This window comes from Oncorhynchus masou, chromosome 28, assembly GCF_036934945.1.
Source record: "Oncorhynchus masou masou isolate Uvic2021 chromosome 28, UVic_Omas_1.1, whole genome shotgun sequence".
NCBI classification, from domain to species: Eukaryota; Metazoa; Chordata; class Actinopteri; order Salmoniformes; family Salmonidae; genus Oncorhynchus; species Oncorhynchus masou.
In genome coordinates, this window is record NC_088239.1 from 3329801 (window position 1) to 3349634 (window position 19834).

Sequence of the window (19834 nt, forward strand, 5' to 3'; positions counted from 1 at the left end):
CGGTCTCTCCATCTGTAGTCTCTTCCTCTGCGGTCTCTCCATCTGCGGTCTCTCCCTCTGCGGTCTCGTCCTCTGCGGTCTCTCCATCTGTGGTCTCATCCTCTGCGGTCTCTCCCTCTGCGGTCTCTCCCTCTGCGGTCTCGTCCTCTGCGGTCTCTCCCTCTGCGGTCTCGTCCTCTGCGGTCTCGTCCTCTGCGGTCTCGTCCTCTGCGGTCTCGTCCTCTGCGGTCTCTTCCTCTGCGGTCTCTTCCTCTGCGGTCTCGTCCTCTGCGGTCTCGTCCTCTGCGGTCTCTTCCTCTCTGGTCTCGTCCTCTGCGGTCTCTCCCTCTGCGGTCTCGTCCTCTGCGGTCTCGTCCTCTGCGGTCTCGTCCTCTGCGGTCTCGTCCTCTGCGGTCTCGTCCTCTGCGGTCTCGCCCTCTGCGGTCTCATCCTCTGCGGTCTATTCCTCTGCGGTCTAGTCCTCTGTGGTCTCATCCTCTGCGGTCTATTCCTCTGCGGTCTAGTCCTCTGTGGTCTCATCCTCTGCGGTCTCTCCCTCTGCGGTCTCTTCCTCTGCGGTCTCGTCCTCTGCGGTCTCGTCCTCTGCGGTCTCTTCCTCTGCGGTCTCTTCCTCTGCGGTCTCGTCCTCTGCGGTCTCTTCCTCTGCGGTCTCTCCATCTGTGGTCTCTCCCTCTGTGGTCTCGTCCTCTGAGTCTCTTCCTCTGCGGTCTCTCCATCTGTGGTCTCGTCCTCTGCGGTCTCGTCCTCTGCGGTCTCGTCCTCTGCGGTCTCGCCCTCTGCGGTCTCGTCCTCTGCGGTCTCGTCCTCTGCGGTCTCGCCCTCTGTGGTCTATTCCTCTGCGGTCTCGTCCTCTGCGGTCTCGCCCTCTGCGGTCTCGTCCTCTGCGGTCTCGTCCTCTGCGGTCTCGTCCTCTGCGGTCTCGTCCTCTGCTGTCTCTTCCTCTGCGGTCTCTCCATCTGTGGTCTCTCCCTCTGCGGTCTCGTCCTCTGCGGTCTCTTCCTTTGCGGTCTCTCCATATCTGGTCTCTCCCTCTGTGGTCTCGTCCTCTGCGGTCTCTTCCTCTGCGGTCTCTCCATCTGTGGTCTCTCCCTCTGCGGTCTCGTCCTCTGCGGTCTCGTCCTCTGCGATCTCTCCCTCTGCGGTCTCGTCCTCTGCGGTCTCTTCCTCTGCGGTCTCTCCATCTCTGGTCTCTCCCTCTGTGGTCTCATCCTCTGCGGTCTCTTCCTCTGCGGTCTCATCCTCTATGGTCTCTTCCTCTGCGGTCTCTCCATCTGTGGTCTCTCCCTCTGCGGTCTCGTCCTCTGCGGTCTCGTCCTCTGCGGTCTCGTCCTCTGCGGTCTCTTCCTCTGCGGTCTCGTCCTCTGCGGTCTCTCCATCTGTGGTCTCTCCCTCTGCGGTCTCTCCATCTGTGGTCTCTCCCTCTGTGGTCTCATCCTCTGCGGTCTCTCCCTCTGCGGTCTCTTCCTCTGCGGTCTCGTCCTCTGCGGTGTCTTCCTCTGCGGTCTCTTCCTCTGCGGTCTCGTCCTCTGCGGTCTCTTCCTCTGCGGTCTAGTCCTCTGCGGTCTCTTCCTCTGTGGTCTCTCCCTCTGCGGTCTCTCCATCTGTGGTCTCTCCCTCTGTGGTCTCGTCCTCTGCGGTCTCTCCCTCTGCGGTCTCTTCCTCTGCGGTCTCGTCCTCTGCGGTCTCGTCCTCTGTGGTCTCGTCCTCTGCGGTTCTCGTCCTCTGTGGTCTCGTCCTCTGCGGTCTCTTCCTCTGCGGTCTCGTCCTCTGCGGTCTCATCCTCTGCGGTCTCGTCCCCTGCGGTCTCATCCTCTGTGGTCTATTCCCCTGCGGTCTCGTCCTCTGCAGTCTCTCCATCTGTGGTCTCTCCCTCTGCGGTCTCTCCATCTGTGGTCTCTCCCTCTGTGGTCTCGTCCTCTGCGGTCTCTCCCTCTGCGGTCTCTTCCTCTGCGGTCTCGTCCTCTGCGGTGTCTTCCTCTGCGGTCTCTTCCTCTGCGGTCTCTTCCTCTGCGGTCTATTCCTCTGCGGTCTCGTCCTCTGCGGTCTCTCCCTCTGCGGTCTCTTCCTCTGCGGTCTCGTCCTCTGCGGTCTCTTCCTCTGTGGTCTCTCCCTCTGTGGTCTCTCCCTCTGCGGTCTCTCCATCTGTGGTCTCTCCCTCTGCGGTCTCTCCATCTGTGGTCTCTCCCTCTGTGGTCTCGTCCTCTGCGGTCTCTCCCTCTGCGGTCTCTTCCTCTGCGGTCTCGTCCTCTGCGGTCTCGTCCTCTGCGGTCTCGTCCTCTGCGGTTCTCGTCCTCTGTGGTCTCGTCCTCTGCGGTCTCGTCCTCTGCGGTCTCTTCCTCTGCGGTCTCGTCCTCTGCGGTCTCATCCTCTGCTGTCTCATCCTCTGCGGTCTCTTCCTCTGCTGTCTCATCCTCTGTGGTCTTGTCCTCTGCGGTCTCATCCTCTGCGGTCTATTCCCCTGCGGTCTCGTCCTCTGTGGTCTCGTCCTCTGTGGTCTCATCCTCTGTGGTCTCGTCCTCTGCGGTCTCATCCTCTGCGGTCTATTCCCCTGCGGTCTCGTCCTCTGCGGTCTCTTCCTCTGCGGTCTCGTCCTCTGCGGTCTCGTCCTCTGCTGTCTCATCCTCTGCGGTCTCTTCCTCTGCTGTCTCATCCTCTGTGGTCTTGTCCTCTGCGGTCTCATCCTCTGCGGTCTATTCCCCTGCGGTCTCGTCCTCTGCGGTCTCTCCATCTGTGGTCTCTCCCTCTGCGGTCTCTCCATCTGTGGTCTCTCCCTCTGTGGTCTCGTCCTCTGCGGTCTCTCCCTCTGCGGTCTCTTCCTCTTCGGTCTCGTCCTCTGCGGTGTCTTCCTCTGCGGTCTCTTCCTCTGCGGTCTCGTCCTCTGCGGTCTCTTCCTCTGCGGTCTATTCCTCTGCGGTCTCGTCCTCTGCGGTCTCTCCCTCTGCGGTCTCTTCCTCTGCGGTCTCGTCCTCTGCGGTCTCTCCCTCTGCGGTCTCTTCCTCTGTGGTCTCTCCCTCTGCGGTCTCTCCATCTGTGGTCTCTCCCTCTGCGGTCCCTCCATCTGTGGTCTCTCCCTCTGTGGTCTCGTCCTCTGCGGTCTCTCCCTCTGCGGTCTCTTCCTCTGCGGTCTCGTCCTCTGCGGTCTCGTCCTCTGTGGTCTCGTCCTCTGTGGTCTCATCCTCTGTGGTCTCGTCCTCTGTGGTCTCATCCTCTGTGGTCTCGTCCTCTGCGGTCTATTCCCCTGCGGTCTCGTCCTCTGTGGTCTCGTCCTCTGTGGTCTCATCCTCTGTGGTCTCGTCCTCTGCGGTCTCATCCTCTGCGGTCTATTCCCCTGCGGTCTCGTCCTCTGCGGTCTCTTCCTCTGCGGTCTCGTCCTCTGCGGTCTCGTCCTCTGCTGTCTCATCCTCTGCGGTCTCTTCCTCTGCTGTCTCATCCTCTGTGGTCTTGTCCTCTGCGGTCTCATCCTCTGCGGTCTATTCCCCTGCGGTCTCGTCCTCTGCGGTCTCTCCATCTGTGGTCTCTCCCTCTGCGGTCTCTCCATCTGTAGTCTCTCCCTCTGTGGTCTCGTCCTCTGCGGTCTCTCCCTCTGCGGTCTCTTCCTCTGCGGTCTCGTCCTCTGCGGTGTCTTCCTCTGCGGTCTCTTCCTCTGCGGTCTCGTCCTCTGCGGTCTCTTCCTCTGCGGTCTATTCCTCTGCGGTCTCTCCCTCTGCGGTCTCTCCATCTGTGGTCTCTCCCTCTGCGGTCTCTCCATCTGTGGTCTCTCCCTCTGTGGTCTCGTCCTCTGCGGTCTCTCCCTCTGCGGTCTCGTCCTCGGCGGGCTCGTCCTCGGCGGTCTCGTCCTCTGTGGTCTCGTCCTCTGCGGTTCTCGTCCTCTGTGGTCTCGTCCTCTGCGGTCTCGTCCTCTGCGGTCTCTTCCTCTGCGGTCTCGTCCTCTGCGGTCTCGTCCTCTGCTGTCTCATCCCCTGCGGTCTCTTCCTCTGCTGTCTCATCCTCTGCGGTCTCTTCCTCTGCGGTCTCATCCTCTGCGGTCTATTCCCCTGCGGTCTCGTCCTCTGTGGTCTCGTCCTCTGTGGTCTCATCCTCTGTGGTCTCGTCCTCTGCGGTCTATCCCTCTGCGGTCTCTTCCTCTGTGGTCTCGTCCTCTGCGGTCTCGTCCTCTGCGGTTTCGTCCTCTGCGGTCTCGTCCTCTGCGGTCTCTTCATTTACATTTACATTTACATTTAAGTCATTTAGCGACTTACAAATTGGTGAATTCACCTTCTGACATCCAGTGGAACAGCCACTTTACAATAGTTCATCTAAATCATTAAGGGGGACGGGGGTGAGAAGGATTACTTATCCTATCCTAGGTATTCCTTGAAGAGGTGGGGTTTCAGGTGTCTCCGGAAGGTGGTGATTGACTCCGCTGTCCTGGCGTCGTGAGGGAGTTTGTTCCACCATTGGGGGGCCAGAGCAGCGAACAATTTTGACTGGGCTGAGCGGGAACTGTACTTCCTCAGTGGTAGGGAGGCGAGCGGGCCAGAGGTGGATGAACGCAGTGCCCTTGCTTGGGTGTAGGGCCTGATCAGAGCCTGGAGGTACTGCGGTGCCGTTCCCCTCACAGCTCCGTAGGCAAGCACCATGGTCTTGTAGCGGATGCGAGCTTCAACTGGAAGCCAGTGGAGAGAGCGGAGGAGCGGGGTGACGTGAGAGAACTTGGGAAGGTTGAACACCAGACGGGCTGCGGCGTTCTGGATGAGTTGTAGGGGTTTAATGGCACAGGCAGGGAGCCCAGCCAACAGCGAGTTGCAGTAATCCAGACGGGAGATGACAAGTGCCTGGATTAGGACCTGCGCCGCTTCCTGTGTGAGGCAGGGTCGTACTCTGCGGATGTTGTAGAGCATGAACCTACAGGAACGGGCCACCGCCATGATGTTGGTTGAGAACGACAGGGTGTTGTCCAGGATCACGCCAAGGTTCTTAGCGCTCTGGGAGGAGGACACAATGGAATTGTCAACCGTGATGGCGAGATCATGATGGCGAGATCTTCCTCTGTGGTCTCGTCCCCTGTGGTCTGTACCACTGTGGTCTCGTCCTCTGTGGTCTTGTCCTCTGTGGTTTCGTCCTCTGTGGTCTCGTCCTCTGTGGTCTATCCCTCTGCGGTCTCGTCCTCTGTGGTCTTGTCCTCTGTGGTCTCATCCTCTATGGTCTCGTCCTCTGCGGTCTATCCCTCTGCGGTCTCTTCCTCTGTGGTCTCGTCCTCTGCGGTCTCGTCCTCTGCGGTTTCGTCCTCTGCGGTCTCGTCCTCTGCGGTCTCTTCCTCTGTGGTCTCGTCCCCTGTGGTCTGTACCACTGTGGTCTCGTCCTCTGTGGTCTCGTCCTCTGTGGTTTCGTCCTCTGTGGTCTCGTCCTCTGTGGTCTATTCCTCTGTGGTCTCGTCCTCTGTGGTCTAGTCCTCTGCGGGCTCGTCCTCTGCGTTCTCGTCCTCTGCGGTCTCGTCCTCTGTGGTCTTGTCCTCTGCGGTCTCGTCCTCTGTGGTCTCGTCCTCTGTGGTCGCTTCCTCTGCGGTCTCGTCCTCTGCTGTCTCGTCCTCTGTGGTCTCGCCCTCTGCGGTCTCATCCTCTGCGGTCTATTCCTCTGCGGTCTCGTCCTCTGGGGTCTCGTCCTCTGTGGTCTCGTCCTCTGCGGTCTCGTCCTCTGCGGTCTATCCCTCTGTGGTCTCGTCCTCTGCGGTCTCGTCCTCTGCGGTCTATTCCTCTGTGGTCTCGTCCTCTGTGGTCTAGTCCTCTGCGGTCTCGTCCTCTGCGGTCTCGTCCTCTGCGGTCTCGTCCTCTGTGGTCTTGTCCTCTGCGGTCTCGTCCTCTGTGGTCTCGTCCTCTGTGGTCGCTTCCTCTGCGGTCTCGTCCTCTGCGGTCTCGTCCTCTGTGGTCTCGCCCTCTGCGGTCTCATCCTCTGCGGTCTATTCCTCTGCGGTCTCGTCCTCTGGGGTCTCGTCCTCTGTGGTCTCGTCCTCTGCGGTCTCGTCCTCTGCGGTCTATCCCTCTGTGGTCTCGTCTTCTGTGGTCTCGTCCTCTGCGGTCTCGTCCTCTGCGGTCTCGTCCTCTGCGGTCTCGCCCTCTGCAGTCTCATCCTCTGCGGTCTATTCCTCTGCGGTCTCGTCCTCTGTGGTTATATCCCTCTGTGGTCTCGTCCTCTGTGGTCTCGTCCTCTGCGGTGTCATCCTCTGCGGTCTCATCCTCTGCGGTCTCGTCCTCTGCGGTCTCGTCCTCTGCGGTCTCGTCCTCTGCGGTCTCGTCCTCTGTGGTCTATACCTCTGCGGTCTATCCCTCTGTGGTCTCGTCCTCTGTGGTCTCGTCCTCTGCGGTCTAATCCTCTGCGGTCTCATCCTCTGCGGTCTCGTCCTCTGCGGTCTCGTCCTCTGCGGTCTCGTCCTCTGTGGTCTATACCTCTGCGGTCTATCCCTCTGTGGTCTCGTCCTCTGTGGTCTCTTCCTCTGCGGTCTAATCCTCTGCGGTCTCGTCCTCTGCGGTCTCGTCCTCTGCGGTCTCGTCCTCTGCGGTCTCTCCCTCTGCGGTCTCTTCCTCTGCGGTCTCGTCCTCTGCGGTCTCTTCCTCTGCGGTCTCGTCCTCTGCGGTCTCGTCCTCTGCGGTCTCTCCCTCTGCGGTCTCTTCCTCTGCGGTCTCATCCTCTGCGGTCTCTTCCTCTGCGGTCTCGTCCTCTGCGGTCTCTTCCTCTGCGGTCTCGTCCTCTGCGGTCTCGTCCTCTGCGGTCTCTCCCTCTGCGGTCTCTTCCTCTGTGGTCTCGTCCTCTGCGGTCTCATCCTCTGCGGTCTCTCCATCTGTTGTCTCGTCCTCTGCGGTCTCTCCATCTGTTGTCTCTCCCTTTGTGGTCTATCCTCTGCGGTCTCTTCCTCTGCGGTCTCGTCCTCTGCGGTCTCGTCCTCTGCGGTCTCGTCCTCTGCGGTCTCGCCCTCTGCGGTCTCATCCTCTGCGGTCTATTCCTCTGCGGTCTCGTCCTCTGCGGTCTCGTCCTCTGCGGTCTCGTCCTCTGCGGTCTCGCCCTCTGCGGTCTCGTCCTCTGCGGTCTCTTCCTCTGCGGTCTCGGTCTCTGCGGTCTCGTCCTCTGCGTCTCGTCCTCTGCGGTCTCTCCATCTGTTGTCTCGTCCTTTGCGGTCTCTCCCTCTGTGGTCTATCCCTCTGCGGTCTCGTCCTCTGCGGTCTCGTCCTCTGCGGTCTCGTCCTCTGCGGTCTCGCCCTCTGCGGTCTCATCCTCTGCGGTCTATTCCTCTGCGGTCTCGTCCTCTGTGGTCTCGTCCTCTGTGGTCTCATCCTCTGTGGTCTCGTCCTCTGCGGTCTATCCCTCTGCGGTCTCTTCCTCTGTGGTCTCGTCCTCTGCGGTCTCGTCCTCTGCGGTTTCGTCCTCTGCGGTCTCGTCCTCTGCGGTCTCTTCCTCTGTGGTCTCGTCCACTGTGGTCTCGTCCTCTGTGGTTTCGTCCTCTGTGGTCTCGTCCTCTGTGGTCTATTCCTCTGTGGTCTCGTCCTCTGTGTTCTCGTCCTCTGCGGTCTCGTCCTCTGTGGTCTGTACCACTGCGGTCTCGTCCTCTGTGGTCTCGTCCTCTGTGGTCTCGTCCTCTGTGGTCTCGTCCACTGTGGTCTCATCCTCTGTGGTCTCGTCCTCTGCGGTCTATCCCTCTGCGGTCTCTTCCTCTGTGGTCTCGTCCTCTGCGGTCTCGTCCTCTGCGGTTTCGTCCTCTGCGGTCTCGTCCTCTGTGTTCTCTTCCTCTGTGGTCTCGTCCACTGTAGTCTCGTCCTCTGTGGTTTCGTCCTCTGTGTTCTCGTCCTCTGCGGTCTCGTCCTCTGTGGTCTGTACCACTGCGGTCTCGTCCTCTGTGGTCTCGTCCTCTGCGGTCTCTCCCTCTGCGGTCTCGTCCTCGGCGGGCTCGTCCTCGGCGGTCTCGTCCTCTGTGGTCTCGTCCTCTGCGGTTCTCGTCCTCTGTGGTCTCGTCCTCTGCGGTCTCGTCCTCTGCGGTCTCTTCCTCTGCGGTCTCGTCCTCTGCGGTCTCGTCCTCTGCTGTCTCATCCCCTGCGGTCTCTTCCTCTGCTGTCTCATCCTCTGCGGTCTCTTCCTCTGCGGTCTCATCCTCTGCGGTCTATTCCCCTGCGGTCTCGTCCTCTGTGGTCTCGTCCTCTGTGGTCTCATCCTCTGTGGTCTCGTCCTCTGCGGTCTATCCCTCTGCGGTCTCTTCCTCTGTGGTCTCGTCCTCTGCGGTCTCGTCCTCTGCGGTTTCGTCCTCTGCGGTCTCGTCCTCTGCGGTCTCTTCATTTACATTTACATTTACATTTAAGTCATTTAGCGACTTACAAATTGGTGAATTCACCTTCTGACATCCAGTGGAACAGCCACTTTACAATAGTTCATCTAAATCATTAAGGGGGGGACGGGGGTGAGAAGGATTACTTATCCTATCCTAGGTATTCCTTGAAGAGGTGGGGTTTCAGGTGTCTCCGGAAGGTGGTGATTGACTCCGCTGTCCTGGCGTCGTGAGGGAGTTTGTTCCACCATTGGGGGGCCAGAGCAGCGAACAATTTTGACTGGGCTGAGCGGGAACTGTACTTCCTCAGTGGTAGGGAGGCGAGCGGGCCAGAGGTGGATGAACGCAGTGCCCTTGCTTGGGTGTAGGGCCTGATCAGAGCCTGGAGGTACTGCGGTGCCGTTCCCCTCACAGCTCCGTAGGCAAGCACCATGGTCTTGTAGCGGATGCGAGCTTCAACTGGAAGCCAGTGGAGAGAGCGGAGGAGCGGGGTGACGTGAGAGAACTTGGGAAGGTTGAACACCAGACGGGCTGCGGCGTTCTGGATGAGTTGTAGGGGTTTAATGGCACAGGCAGGGAGCCCAGCCAACAGCGAGTTGCAGTAATCCAGACGGGAGATGACAAGTGCCTGGATTAGGACCTGCGCCGCTTCCTGTGTGAGGCAGGGTCGTACTCTGCGGATGTTGTAGAGCATGAACCTACAGGAACGGGCCACCGCCATGATGTTGGTTGAGAACGACAGGGTGTTGTCCAGGATCACGCCAAGGTTCTTAGCGCTCTGGGAGGAGGACACAATGGAATTGTCAACCGTGATGGCGAGATCATGATGGCGAGATCTTCCTCTGTGGTCTCGTCCCCTGTGGTCTGTACCACTGTGGTCTCGTCCTCTGTGGTCTTGTCCTCTGTGGTTTCGTCCTCTGTGGTCTCGTCCTCTGTGGTCTATCCCTCTGCGGTCTCGTCCTCTGTGGTCTTGTCCTCTGTGGTCTCATCCTCTATGGTCTCGTCCTCTGCGGTCTATCCCTCTGCGGTCTCTTCCTCTGTGGTCTCGTCCTCTGCGGTCTCGTCCTCTGCGGTTTCGTCCTCTGCGGTCTCGTCCTCTGCGGTCTCTTCCTCTGTGGTCTCGTCCCCTGTGGTCTGTACCACTGTGGTCTCGTCCTCTGTGGTCTCGTCCTCTGTGGTTTCGTCCTCTGTGGTCTCGTCCTCTGTGGTCTATTCCTCTGTGGTCTCGTCCTCTGTGGTCTAGTCCTCTGCGGGCTCGTCCTCTGCGTTCTCGTCCTCTGCGGTCTCGTCCTCTGTGGTCTTGTCCTCTGCGGTCTCGTCCTCTGTGGTCTCGTCCTCTGTGGTCGCTTCCTCTGCGGTCTCGTCCTCTGCTGTCTCGTCCTCTGTGGTCTCGCCCTCTGCGGTCTCATCCTCTGCGGTCTATTCCTCTGCGGTCTCGTCCTCTGGGGTCTCGTCCTCTGTGGTCTCGTCCTCTGCGGTCTCGTCCTCTGCGGTCTATCCCTCTGTGGTCTCGTCCTCTGCGGTCTCGTCCTCTGCGGTCTATTCCTCTGTGGTCTCGTCCTCTGTGGTCTAGTCCTCTGCGGTCTCGTCCTCTGCGGTCTCGTCCTCTGCGGTCTCGTCCTCTGTGGTCTTGTCCTCTGCGGTCTCGTCCTCTGTGGTCTCGTCCTCTGTGGTCGCTTCCTCTGCGGTCTCGTCCTCTGCGGTCTCGTCCTCTGTGGTCTCGCCCTCTGCGGTCTCATCCTCTGCGGTCTATTCCTCTGCGGTCTCGTCCTCTGGGGTCTCGTCCTCTGTGGTCTCGTCCTCTGCGGTCTCGTCCTCTGCGGTCTATCCCTCTGTGGTCTCGTCTTCTGTGGTCTCGTCCTCTGCGGTCTCGTCCTCTGCGGTCTCGTCCTCTGCGGTCTCGCCCTCTGCAGTCTCATCCTCTGCGGTCTATTCCTCTGCGGTCTCGTCCTCTGTGGTTATATCCCTCTGTGGTCTCGTCCTCTGTGGTCTCGTCCTCTGCGGTGTCATCCTCTGCGGTCTCATCCTCTGCGGTCTCGTCCTCTGCGGTCTCGTCCTCTGCGGTCTCGTCCTCTGCGGTCTCGTCCTCTGTGGTCTATACCTCTGCGGTCTATCCCTCTGTGGTCTCGTCCTCTGTGGTCTCGTCCTCTGCGGTCTAATCCTCTGCGGTCTCATCCTCTGCGGTCTCGTCCTCTGCGGTCTCGTCCTCTGCGGTCTCGTCCTCTGTGGTCTATACCTCTGCGGTCTATCCCTCTGTGGTCTCGTCCTCTGTGGTCTCTTCCTCTGCGGTCTAATCCTCTGCGGTCTCGTCCTCTGCGGTCTCGTCCTCTGCGGTCTCGTCCTCTGCGGTCTCTCCTCTGCGGTCTCTTCCTCTGCGGTCTCGTCCTCTGCGGTCTCTTCCTCTGCGGTCTCGTCCTCTGCGGTCTCGTCCTCTGCGGTCTCTCCCTCTGCGGTCTCTTCCTCTGCGGTCTCATCCTCTGCGGTCTCTTCCTCTGCGGTCTCGTCCTCTGCGGTCTCTTCCTCTGCGGTCTCGTCCTCTGCGGTCTCGTCCTCTGCGGTCTCTCCCTCTGCGGTCTCTTCCTCTGTGGTCTCGTCCTCTGCGGTCTCATCCTCTGCGGTCTCTCCATCTGTTGTCTCGTCCTCTGCGGTCTCTCCATCTGTTGTCTCTCCCTTTGTGGTCTATCCCTCTGCGGTCTCGTCCTCTGCGGTCTCGTCCTCTGCGGTCTCGTCCTCTGCGGTCTCGTCCTCTGCGGTCTCGCCCTCTGCGGTCTCATCCTCTGCGGTCTATTCCTCTGCGGTCTCGTCCTCTGCGGTCTCGTCCTCTGCGGTCTCGTCCTCTGCGGTCTCGCCCTCTGCGGTCTCGTCCTCTGCGGTCTCTTCCTCTGCGGTCTCGGTCTCTGCGGTCTCGTCCTCTGCGTCTCGTCCTCTGCGGTCTCTCCATCTGTTGTCTCGTCCTTTGCGGTCTCTCCCTCTGTGGTCTATCCCTCTGCGGTCTCGTCCTCTGCGGTCTCGTCCTCTGCGGTCTCGTCCTCTGCGGTCTCGCCCTCTGCGGTCTCATCCTCTGCGGTCTATTCCTCTGCGGTCTCGTCCTCTGTGGTCTCGTCCTCTGTGGTCTCATCCTCTGTGGTCTCGTCCTCTGCGGTCTATCCCTCTGCGGTCTCTTCCTCTGTGGTCTCGTCCTCTGCGGTCTCGTCCTCTGCGGTTTCGTCCTCTGCGGTCTCGTCCTCTGCGGTCTCTTCCTCTGTGGTCTCGTCCACTGTGGTCTCGTCCTCTGTGGTTTCGTCCTCTGTGGTCTCGTCCTCTGTGGTCTATTCCTCTGTGGTCTCGTCCTCTGTGTTCTCGTCCTCTGCGGTCTCGTCCTCTGTGGTCTGTACCACTGCGGTCTCGTCCTCTGTGGTCTCGTCCTCTGTGGTCTCGTCCTCTGTGGTCTCGTCCACTGTGGTCTCATCCTCTGTGGTCTCGTCCTCTGCGGTCTATCCCTCTGCGGTCTCTTCCTCTGTGGTCTCGTCCTCTGCGGTCTCGTCCTCTGCGGTTTCGTCCTCTGCGGTCTCGTCCTCTGTGTTCTCTTCCTCTGTGGTCTCGTCCACTGTAGTCTCGTCCTCTGTGGTTTCGTCCTCTGTGTTCTCGTCCTCTGCGGTCTCGTCCTCTGTGGTCTGTACCACTGCGGTCTCGTCCTCTGTGGTCTCGTCCTCTGTGGTCTCGTCCTCTGTGGTCTCGTCCTCTGCGTCTCGTCCTCTGCGGTCTCGTCCTCTGTGGTCTAGTCCTCTGCGGTCTCGTCCTCTGCGGTCTCGTCCTCTGCGGTCTCGTCCTCTGTGGTCTTGTCCTCTGCGGTCTCGTCCTCTGTGGTCTCGTCCTCTGTGGTCTCGTCCTCTGCGGTCGCTTCCTCTGCGGTCTCGTCCTCTGCGGTTATATCCCTCTGTGGTCTCGTCCTCTGTGGTCTCGTCCTCTGCGGTCTCATCCTCTGCGGTCTCATCCTCTGCGGTCTATACCTCTGCGGTCTTGTCCTCTGTGGTCTATACCTCTGCGGTCTATCCCTCTGTGGTCTCGTCCTCTGCGGTCTAATCCTCTGCGGTCTCATCCTCTGCGGTCTCATCCTCTGCGGTCTCGTCCTCTGCGGTCTCGTCCTCTTTGGTCTCGTCCTCTGCGGTCTCTTCCTCTGCGGTCTCGTCCTCTGCGGTCTCGTCCTCTGCGGTCTATCCCTCTGCTGTCTCGTCCTCTGCGGTCTCGTCCTCTGCGGTCTCGTCCTCTGCGGTCTCGTCCTCTGCGGTCTCGTCCTCTGTGGTCTCGTCCTCTGCGGTCTTGTCCTCTGTGTAGAGGAGACATGGGACAGATTAGAGACAATAGCCCAGTGTAAACCTGGGACAGATTAGGGACAATAGCCCAGTGTAAACCTGGGACAGATTAGGGACAATAGCCCAGTGTAGACCTGGGACAGAATAGAGACAATAGCCCAGTGTAGACCTGGGACAGATTAGAGACAATAGCCCAGTGTAGACCTGGGACAGATTAGAGACAATAGCCCAGTGTAGACCTGGGACAGATTAGAGACAATAGCCCAGTGTAGACCTGGGACAGATTAGAAACAATAGCCCAGTGTAGACAGCCCAGTGTAGACCTGGGACAGATTAGAGACAATAGCCCAGTGTAGACCCGGGACAGATTAGGGACAATAGCCCAGTGTAGACCTGGGACAGATTAGAGACAATAGCCCAGTGTAGACCTGGGACAGATTAGAGACAATAGCCCAGTGTAAACCTGGGACAGATTAGAGACAATAGCCCAGTGTAGACCTGGGACAGATTAGAGACAATAGCCCAGTGTAGACCTGGGACAGATTAGAGACAATAGCCCAGTGTAGACCTGGGACAGATTAGAGACAATAGCCCAGTGTAGACCTGGGACAGATTAGAGACAATAGCCCAGTGTAGACCTGGGACAGATTAGAGACAATAGCCCAGTGTAAACATGGGACAGATTAGAGACAATAGCCCAGTATAGACCTGGGACAGATTAGGGGCAATAGCCCAGTGTAAATCTGGGACAGATTAGAGACAATAGCCCAGTGTAAACCTGGGACAGATTAGGGGCAATAGCCCAGTGTAGACCTGGGACAGATTAGAGACAATAGCCCAGTGTAAACCTGGGACAGATTAGAGACAATAGCCCAGTGTAGACCTGGGACAGATTAGAGACAATAGCCCAATGTAAACCTGGGACAGATTAGGGGCAATGGCCCAGTGTAGACCTGGGACAGATTAGAGACAATAGCCCAGTTTAAACCTGGGACAGATTAGAGACAATAGCCCAGTATAGACCTGGGACAGATTAGGGACAATAGCCCAGTGTAGACCTGGGACAGATTAGAGACAATAGCCCAGTGTAGACCTGGGACAGATTAGGGACAATAGCCCAGTGTAAACCTGGGACAGATTAGAGACAATAGCCCAGTGTAGACCTGGGACAGATTAGAGACAATAGCCCAGTGTAGACCTGGGACAGATTAGGGACAATAGCCTTGTGTAAACCTGGGACAGATTAGAGACAATAGCCCAGAGTAAAACTGGGACAGATTAGAGACAATAGCCCAGTGTAAACCTGGGACAGATTAGGGGCAATAGCCCAGTGTAAACCTGGGACAGATTAGAGACAATAGCCCAGTGTAAACCTGGGACAGATTAGGGGCAATAGCCCAGTGTAGACCTGGGACAGATTAGAGACAATAGCCCAGTGTAAACCTGGGACAGATTAGAGACAATAGCCCAGTGTAGACCTGGGACAGATTAGAGACAATAGCCCAGTGTAAACCTGGGACAGATTAGGGGCAATAGCCCAGTGTAGACCTGGGACAGATTAGAGACAATAGCCCAGTGTAGACCTGGGACAGATTAGGGGCAATAGCCCAGTGTAAACCTGGGACAGATTAGAGACAATAGCCCAGTGTAGACCTGGGACAGATTAGGGGCAATAGCCCAGTGTAAACCTGGGACAGATTAGGGGCAATAGCCCAGTGTAGGCCTGGGACATCTTTTCCTGACAAAATATCCTGTTTAAAACGGGAATGTTTTTCATCCAAAAATGAAATTGCGCCCCTAGAGTTTCAACAGTTTAAGAACTCATTCTTATTTTCAATGACGGCCTAGGAACAGTTCAGGGGCAGAATGACAGATTTGTACCTTGTCAGCTCAGGGGGTTTGAACTTGCAACCTTCCGGTTACTAGTCCAACGCTCTAACCACTAGGCTACCCTGCCACCCTAAGGTTTTTTGGGGACAGGGACTATGGTGGTCTGCTTGAAACATGTTGGTGTTACAGACTCGGTCTGGGACGACGTCATCGATGCACTTATTAATGACGCCAGTGACTGATGTGCTGTACTCCTCAATACCATCGGAAGAATCACGGAACATTTTCCAGTCTGTGCGAGCAAAACCGGCTTGTTGCTTAGCATCTGCTTTGTCTGCCAACTTACTTATTGACAGAGTCACTGGTGCTTCTGGCTTTAATTTGAGCTTGTAAGCAGGAATAAGGAGGATAGAGTTATGGTCAGATTTGGCAGGTGGAGGGCGAGTTGCCTTTGGATGAGAATTTTCCTCTTTGCTTATGGCCGTATACAACTCATTGAGTTCAGTGTCAGCATCGGTTTGTGGTGGTATATAGACAGCTACAACAAATGCAGATGAAAACTCTCTAGGTAAGTATTGAGGTCTACAGTTTATCATAAGATACTTAATAAATATAATTGACAGCGATCTCTTATCTCCACCCCTCCTCCTCCTCTCATTCAATTTATCCTCTTCCTCCTCTCTCCCCCTCTTTCCCCCTCCTCCCCCTCCCTGCCTTTCCCCTCCCCTTTCCTCTCTCTCCCCTCCCCTCCTCCCCCTACCCTCCTCCCCCTCTCCCTCTCCTCTCCTCCTACCCCAGGTGCAGTCTGAGATGAAGAGGAAGTGGAGGTGGTGGAACCTGCAGCACCACATGGGTACTGACACCGCTAAGCACCAGCACCCCTCTATGGGGAACAGTACCGGCACCACTCAGATCTCAATGTTGAGCTGCAGCCCAACGACACGCCGCGCATCCTACTCCTGCCCCCCTCCTCTCCCCTCTCCCTCCTCTCTCCCCCTATGCCAGGACGACTCCTCAATGATCTGACACACAGAGAAAGAGAGAGAGAGAGACACACACACATACACACACTCATGCCGCCAAACATACACTCGTAAAACTGACTATCAACTGACTATCCTACTGATCCTTGACTTCGGCGATGTAATTTACAAAATAGCCTCCAACGTTCTACTCAGCAAACTGGATGTAGTCTATCACAGTGCCATCCGGTTTGTCAACAATGCCTCATATACTACCCACCACTGTGACCTGTATGCTCTTGTTGGCTGGCCCTCGCTACACTCTCGTCGCCAAACCCACCTGCTCCAGGTCATCTATAAGTCTTTGCTAGGTAAAGCTCTGCCTTATCTCAGCTCACTGGTCACCATAGCAGCACCCACCCATAGCACACGCTCCAGCAGGTATATCTCAATGGTCACCCCCAAAGCCAATACTTCCTTTGGCCGCCTTTCCTTCCAGTTCTCTGCTGCCAATGACTGGAATGAACTGCAAAAATCACTGAAGCTGGAGACTCATACCTCCCTCACTAGCTTTAAGCACCAGCTGTCAGAGCAGCTTTCCGATCACTGCACCTGTACACAGCCCATCTGTAAATAGCCCATCCAACTACCTCATGAGAACTTGTTCTCAACCTGCTGGTTAAATAAAGGTGAAATAAAAAATAATCAAATACAGAGATACAGAGATACACACACACACATACACACACATACAGAGATACACACACACACACACATACAGAGATACACACACACACATACAGAGATACACACACACATACACACATACAGAGATACACACACACACACACACAGAGAGAGAGATACACACATACAGAGATACACACACACATACACACACATACAGAGATACACACACACATACAGAGATACACACATACGGAGATACACACACACACACACACACACAGACACACACACACATACAGAGATAGAGATACACACACACACAAACACACACACACAGATACAAACACACACACACACATACAGAGATAGAGATACACACACACACAAACACACACACACACACACACAGATACAAACACACACACACATACAGAGATACACACACACACACACATACACACACATACAGAGATACACACACACACACATACAGAGATACACACACCCACATACAGAGATACACACACACATACACACATACAGAGATACACACACACACACACACACACACACACACACACACACACACGCAGAGATACACACATACAGAGATACACACACACAAACACACAGAGATGCACACACACATACAGAGATACACACACACACATACAGAGATACACACACATACAGAGATAGAGATACACACACACACATAGACACAAACACACACACACACACATACAGACACACACACACACACACACACACACACACACACACACACACACACACACACACACACACACACACACACACACACACACACACACACACACACACACACACAGAGGTGCACACACACACACAAACACACACAGAGATAGAGATACACACACACACAGAGATAGAGATACACACACACAGAGATAGAGATACACACACACACACACACAGAGATAGAGATACACACACACACACAGAGATAGAGATACATACACACACACACACACAGAGATAGAGATACACACACTCACACGGAGATAGAGATACACACACACACACACACACAGAGATAGAGATACACACACACACACAGAGAGAGAGATACACACACACACACAGAGATACACACACACAGAGAGAGATACACACACACACACACAGATACAGAGATACACACACACAGAGAGAGATACACACACACACACACACAGAGAGATAGATACACACAGACACACACACACACACACACACACAGATAGAGACACACACACACACACACACAGATACAAAAACACATACAGAGATATGCACACACAAACACATCTGCCTTTCACACAATGAAGTGTCTGTCCGGTGATTTTCAGGATGTAAGGATGTTGGGGAATGTGAAAGTGCTGCTTCCTGTTGTGAGATAACGTTCCCTCGGCCACGCGAAAAGTCTCTCCTGATTTTAGAACATTTGGACTGCTCCTGAAATGTGACCTGATGGAACACTGGAGAAATCCCCCGGTGCCTGGGGGCATTGGAACCCTGGAGAAACACCTGGGTGCCTGGGGGCATTGGAACCCTGGAGGAACCCCTGGGTGCCTGGGAGCATTGGAACACTGGAGAAATCCCCCGGTGCCTGGGGGCATTGGAACCCTGGAGAAACACCTGGGTGCCTGGGGGCATTGGAACCCTGGATAAACCCCTGGGTGCCTGGGAGCATTGGAACCCTGGAGAAACACCTGGGTGCCTGGGGGCATTGGAACCCTGGATAAACCCCTGGGTGCCTGGGAGCATTGGAACCCTGGAGAAACACCTGGGTGCCTGGGGGCATTGGAACCCTGGAGAAACCCCCCGGTGCCTGGGGGCATTGGAACACTGGAGGAACCCCCCGGTGCCTGGGGGCATTGGAACACTGGAGGAACCCCCCGGTGCCTGGGGGCATTGGAACACTGGAGGAACCCCCCTGCGCCTGGGAGCATTGGAACCCTGGAGAAACACCTGGGTGCCTGGGGGCATTGGAACCCTGGAGAAACACCTGGGTGCCTGGGAGCATTGGAACCCTGGAGAAACACCTGGGTGCCTGGGAGCACTCTCTGCTCTCTCTGTGGTGCTAGGCCCTGCTGGTTCCTACCTGGTTCCTTTTCCTGAGTTGAGGACATTATGAGGACCATAGGACAGGAGCCAAGGACAGGACAGAGCCCAGGACAGACCAGGGCAGAGCCCAGGACAGGACAGAGCCCAGAACAGGACAGAGCCCAGGACAGAGCCCAAGACAGTACAGGACAGAGCCCAGAACAGGACAGAGCCCAAGACAGGACAGGGCAGAGCCCAGAACAGGACAGAGCCCAAGACAGGACAGGGCAGAGCCAAAGCAGGACAGAGGCCAAGACAGAGCAAAGCTCAGGACAGGACATCCCAGGACAGGACAGAGCAGAGCCCAGGACAGGACAGAGCTCAGAACAGGGACAGTTGAGGACAAGAGAAGACAGGACAGTGCTAGGTCTTGCTGGTTCCTACCTGGTTCCTGTTCCTGAGTGGAGGACATTATGAGGACAACAGGAGCCAAGGACAGGACAAGGCCGAGGACAGGACAGACCCGAGGACAGTTTAGGACAGGAAAGGACAGGACAGCTTGCACAGGAGTGGGACAGGGGAGATAGGAAGGGAAGGGAAACAGACTTGGGGCAGCACCTGTCCAGAAGAATTTGAATCTGTGAAAAACCATCTTAAACTTTTTTAATCCATGATGCTTTACCAAACATTACAGCTGCTGACTGGAATATGAAGTCAAATCAATCCCTCACTCCCACTCTCCCTCACTACCACTCTCCTACTCTCCCTCACTACCACATTCCCTCACTACCACCCTCCCTCACTACCACTCTCCCTCACTACCACTCTCCTACTCTCCCTCACTACCACATTCCCTCACTACCACCCTCCCTCACTACCACTCTCCCTCACTACCACTCTCCCTTTCTCCCCCTCTCCCTCACTACCACTCTACCTCACTGTCACTCCCCCCTCTCTCTCACTACCACTCTCCCCCTCTCCTTCACTACCCCTCTCCTACTCTCCCTCACTCCCCCACTACCACTCTCCCTCACTACCACTCTCCCTTTCTCCCCCTCTCCCTCACTACCACTCTACCTCACTGTCACTCCCCCCTCTCTCTCACTACCACTCTCCCCCTCTCCTTCACTACCCCTCTCCTACTCTCCCTCACTCCCCCACTACCACTCTCCCTCACTACCACTCTCCCTTTCTCCCCCTCTCCCTCATTACCACTCTCCCTTTCTCCCCCTCTCCCTCACTACCACTCTACCTCACTGTCACTCTCCCGCTCTCCCTCACTATCACTTTCCCCCTCTCCTTCACTACCCCTCTCCTACTCTCCCTCACTCCCCCACTCCCACTCTCCCTCACTACCACTCTCCTACTCTCCCTCACTACCACTCTCCCTCACTACCACATTCCCTCACTACCACCCTCCCTCACTACCACCCTCCCTCACTACCACTCTCCCTCACTACCACCCTCCCTCACTACCACTCTACCTCACTGTCACTCTCCCCCTCTCCCTCACTCCCCCACTACCACTCTCTACACTCCCTCACTACCACTCTCCTACTCTCCCTCACTACCGCTCTCCCCCTCTCCTTCACTACCCCTCTCCTACTCTCCCTCACTCTCCTACTCTCCCTCACTCTCTCACTACCCCTCTCCTACTCTCCCTCACTCCCTCACTACCGCTCTCCCCCTCTCCTTCACTACCCTCT

The 19834-nt window shown here is 56.7% G+C and overlaps 1 protein-coding gene across 1 annotated transcript in view; it reads left to right on the top strand.

Moving 5' to 3' along the window:
* vipr1b (vasoactive intestinal peptide receptor 1b) overlaps window positions 1-15452 on the top strand; it is a 316767-nt gene extending 301315 nt beyond the window's left edge. Inside the window, exon 13 of the mRNA XM_064941134.1 lies at window positions 15208-15452. Within this exon, the coding sequence (XP_064797206.1) occupies window positions 15208-15435 (228 nt within the window). The 3' untranslated portion in view covers window positions 15436-15452. The remainder of the gene's footprint in view (window positions 1-15207) is intronic.
* The last annotated feature ends 4382 nt before the right edge of the window (window positions 15453-19834 follow it).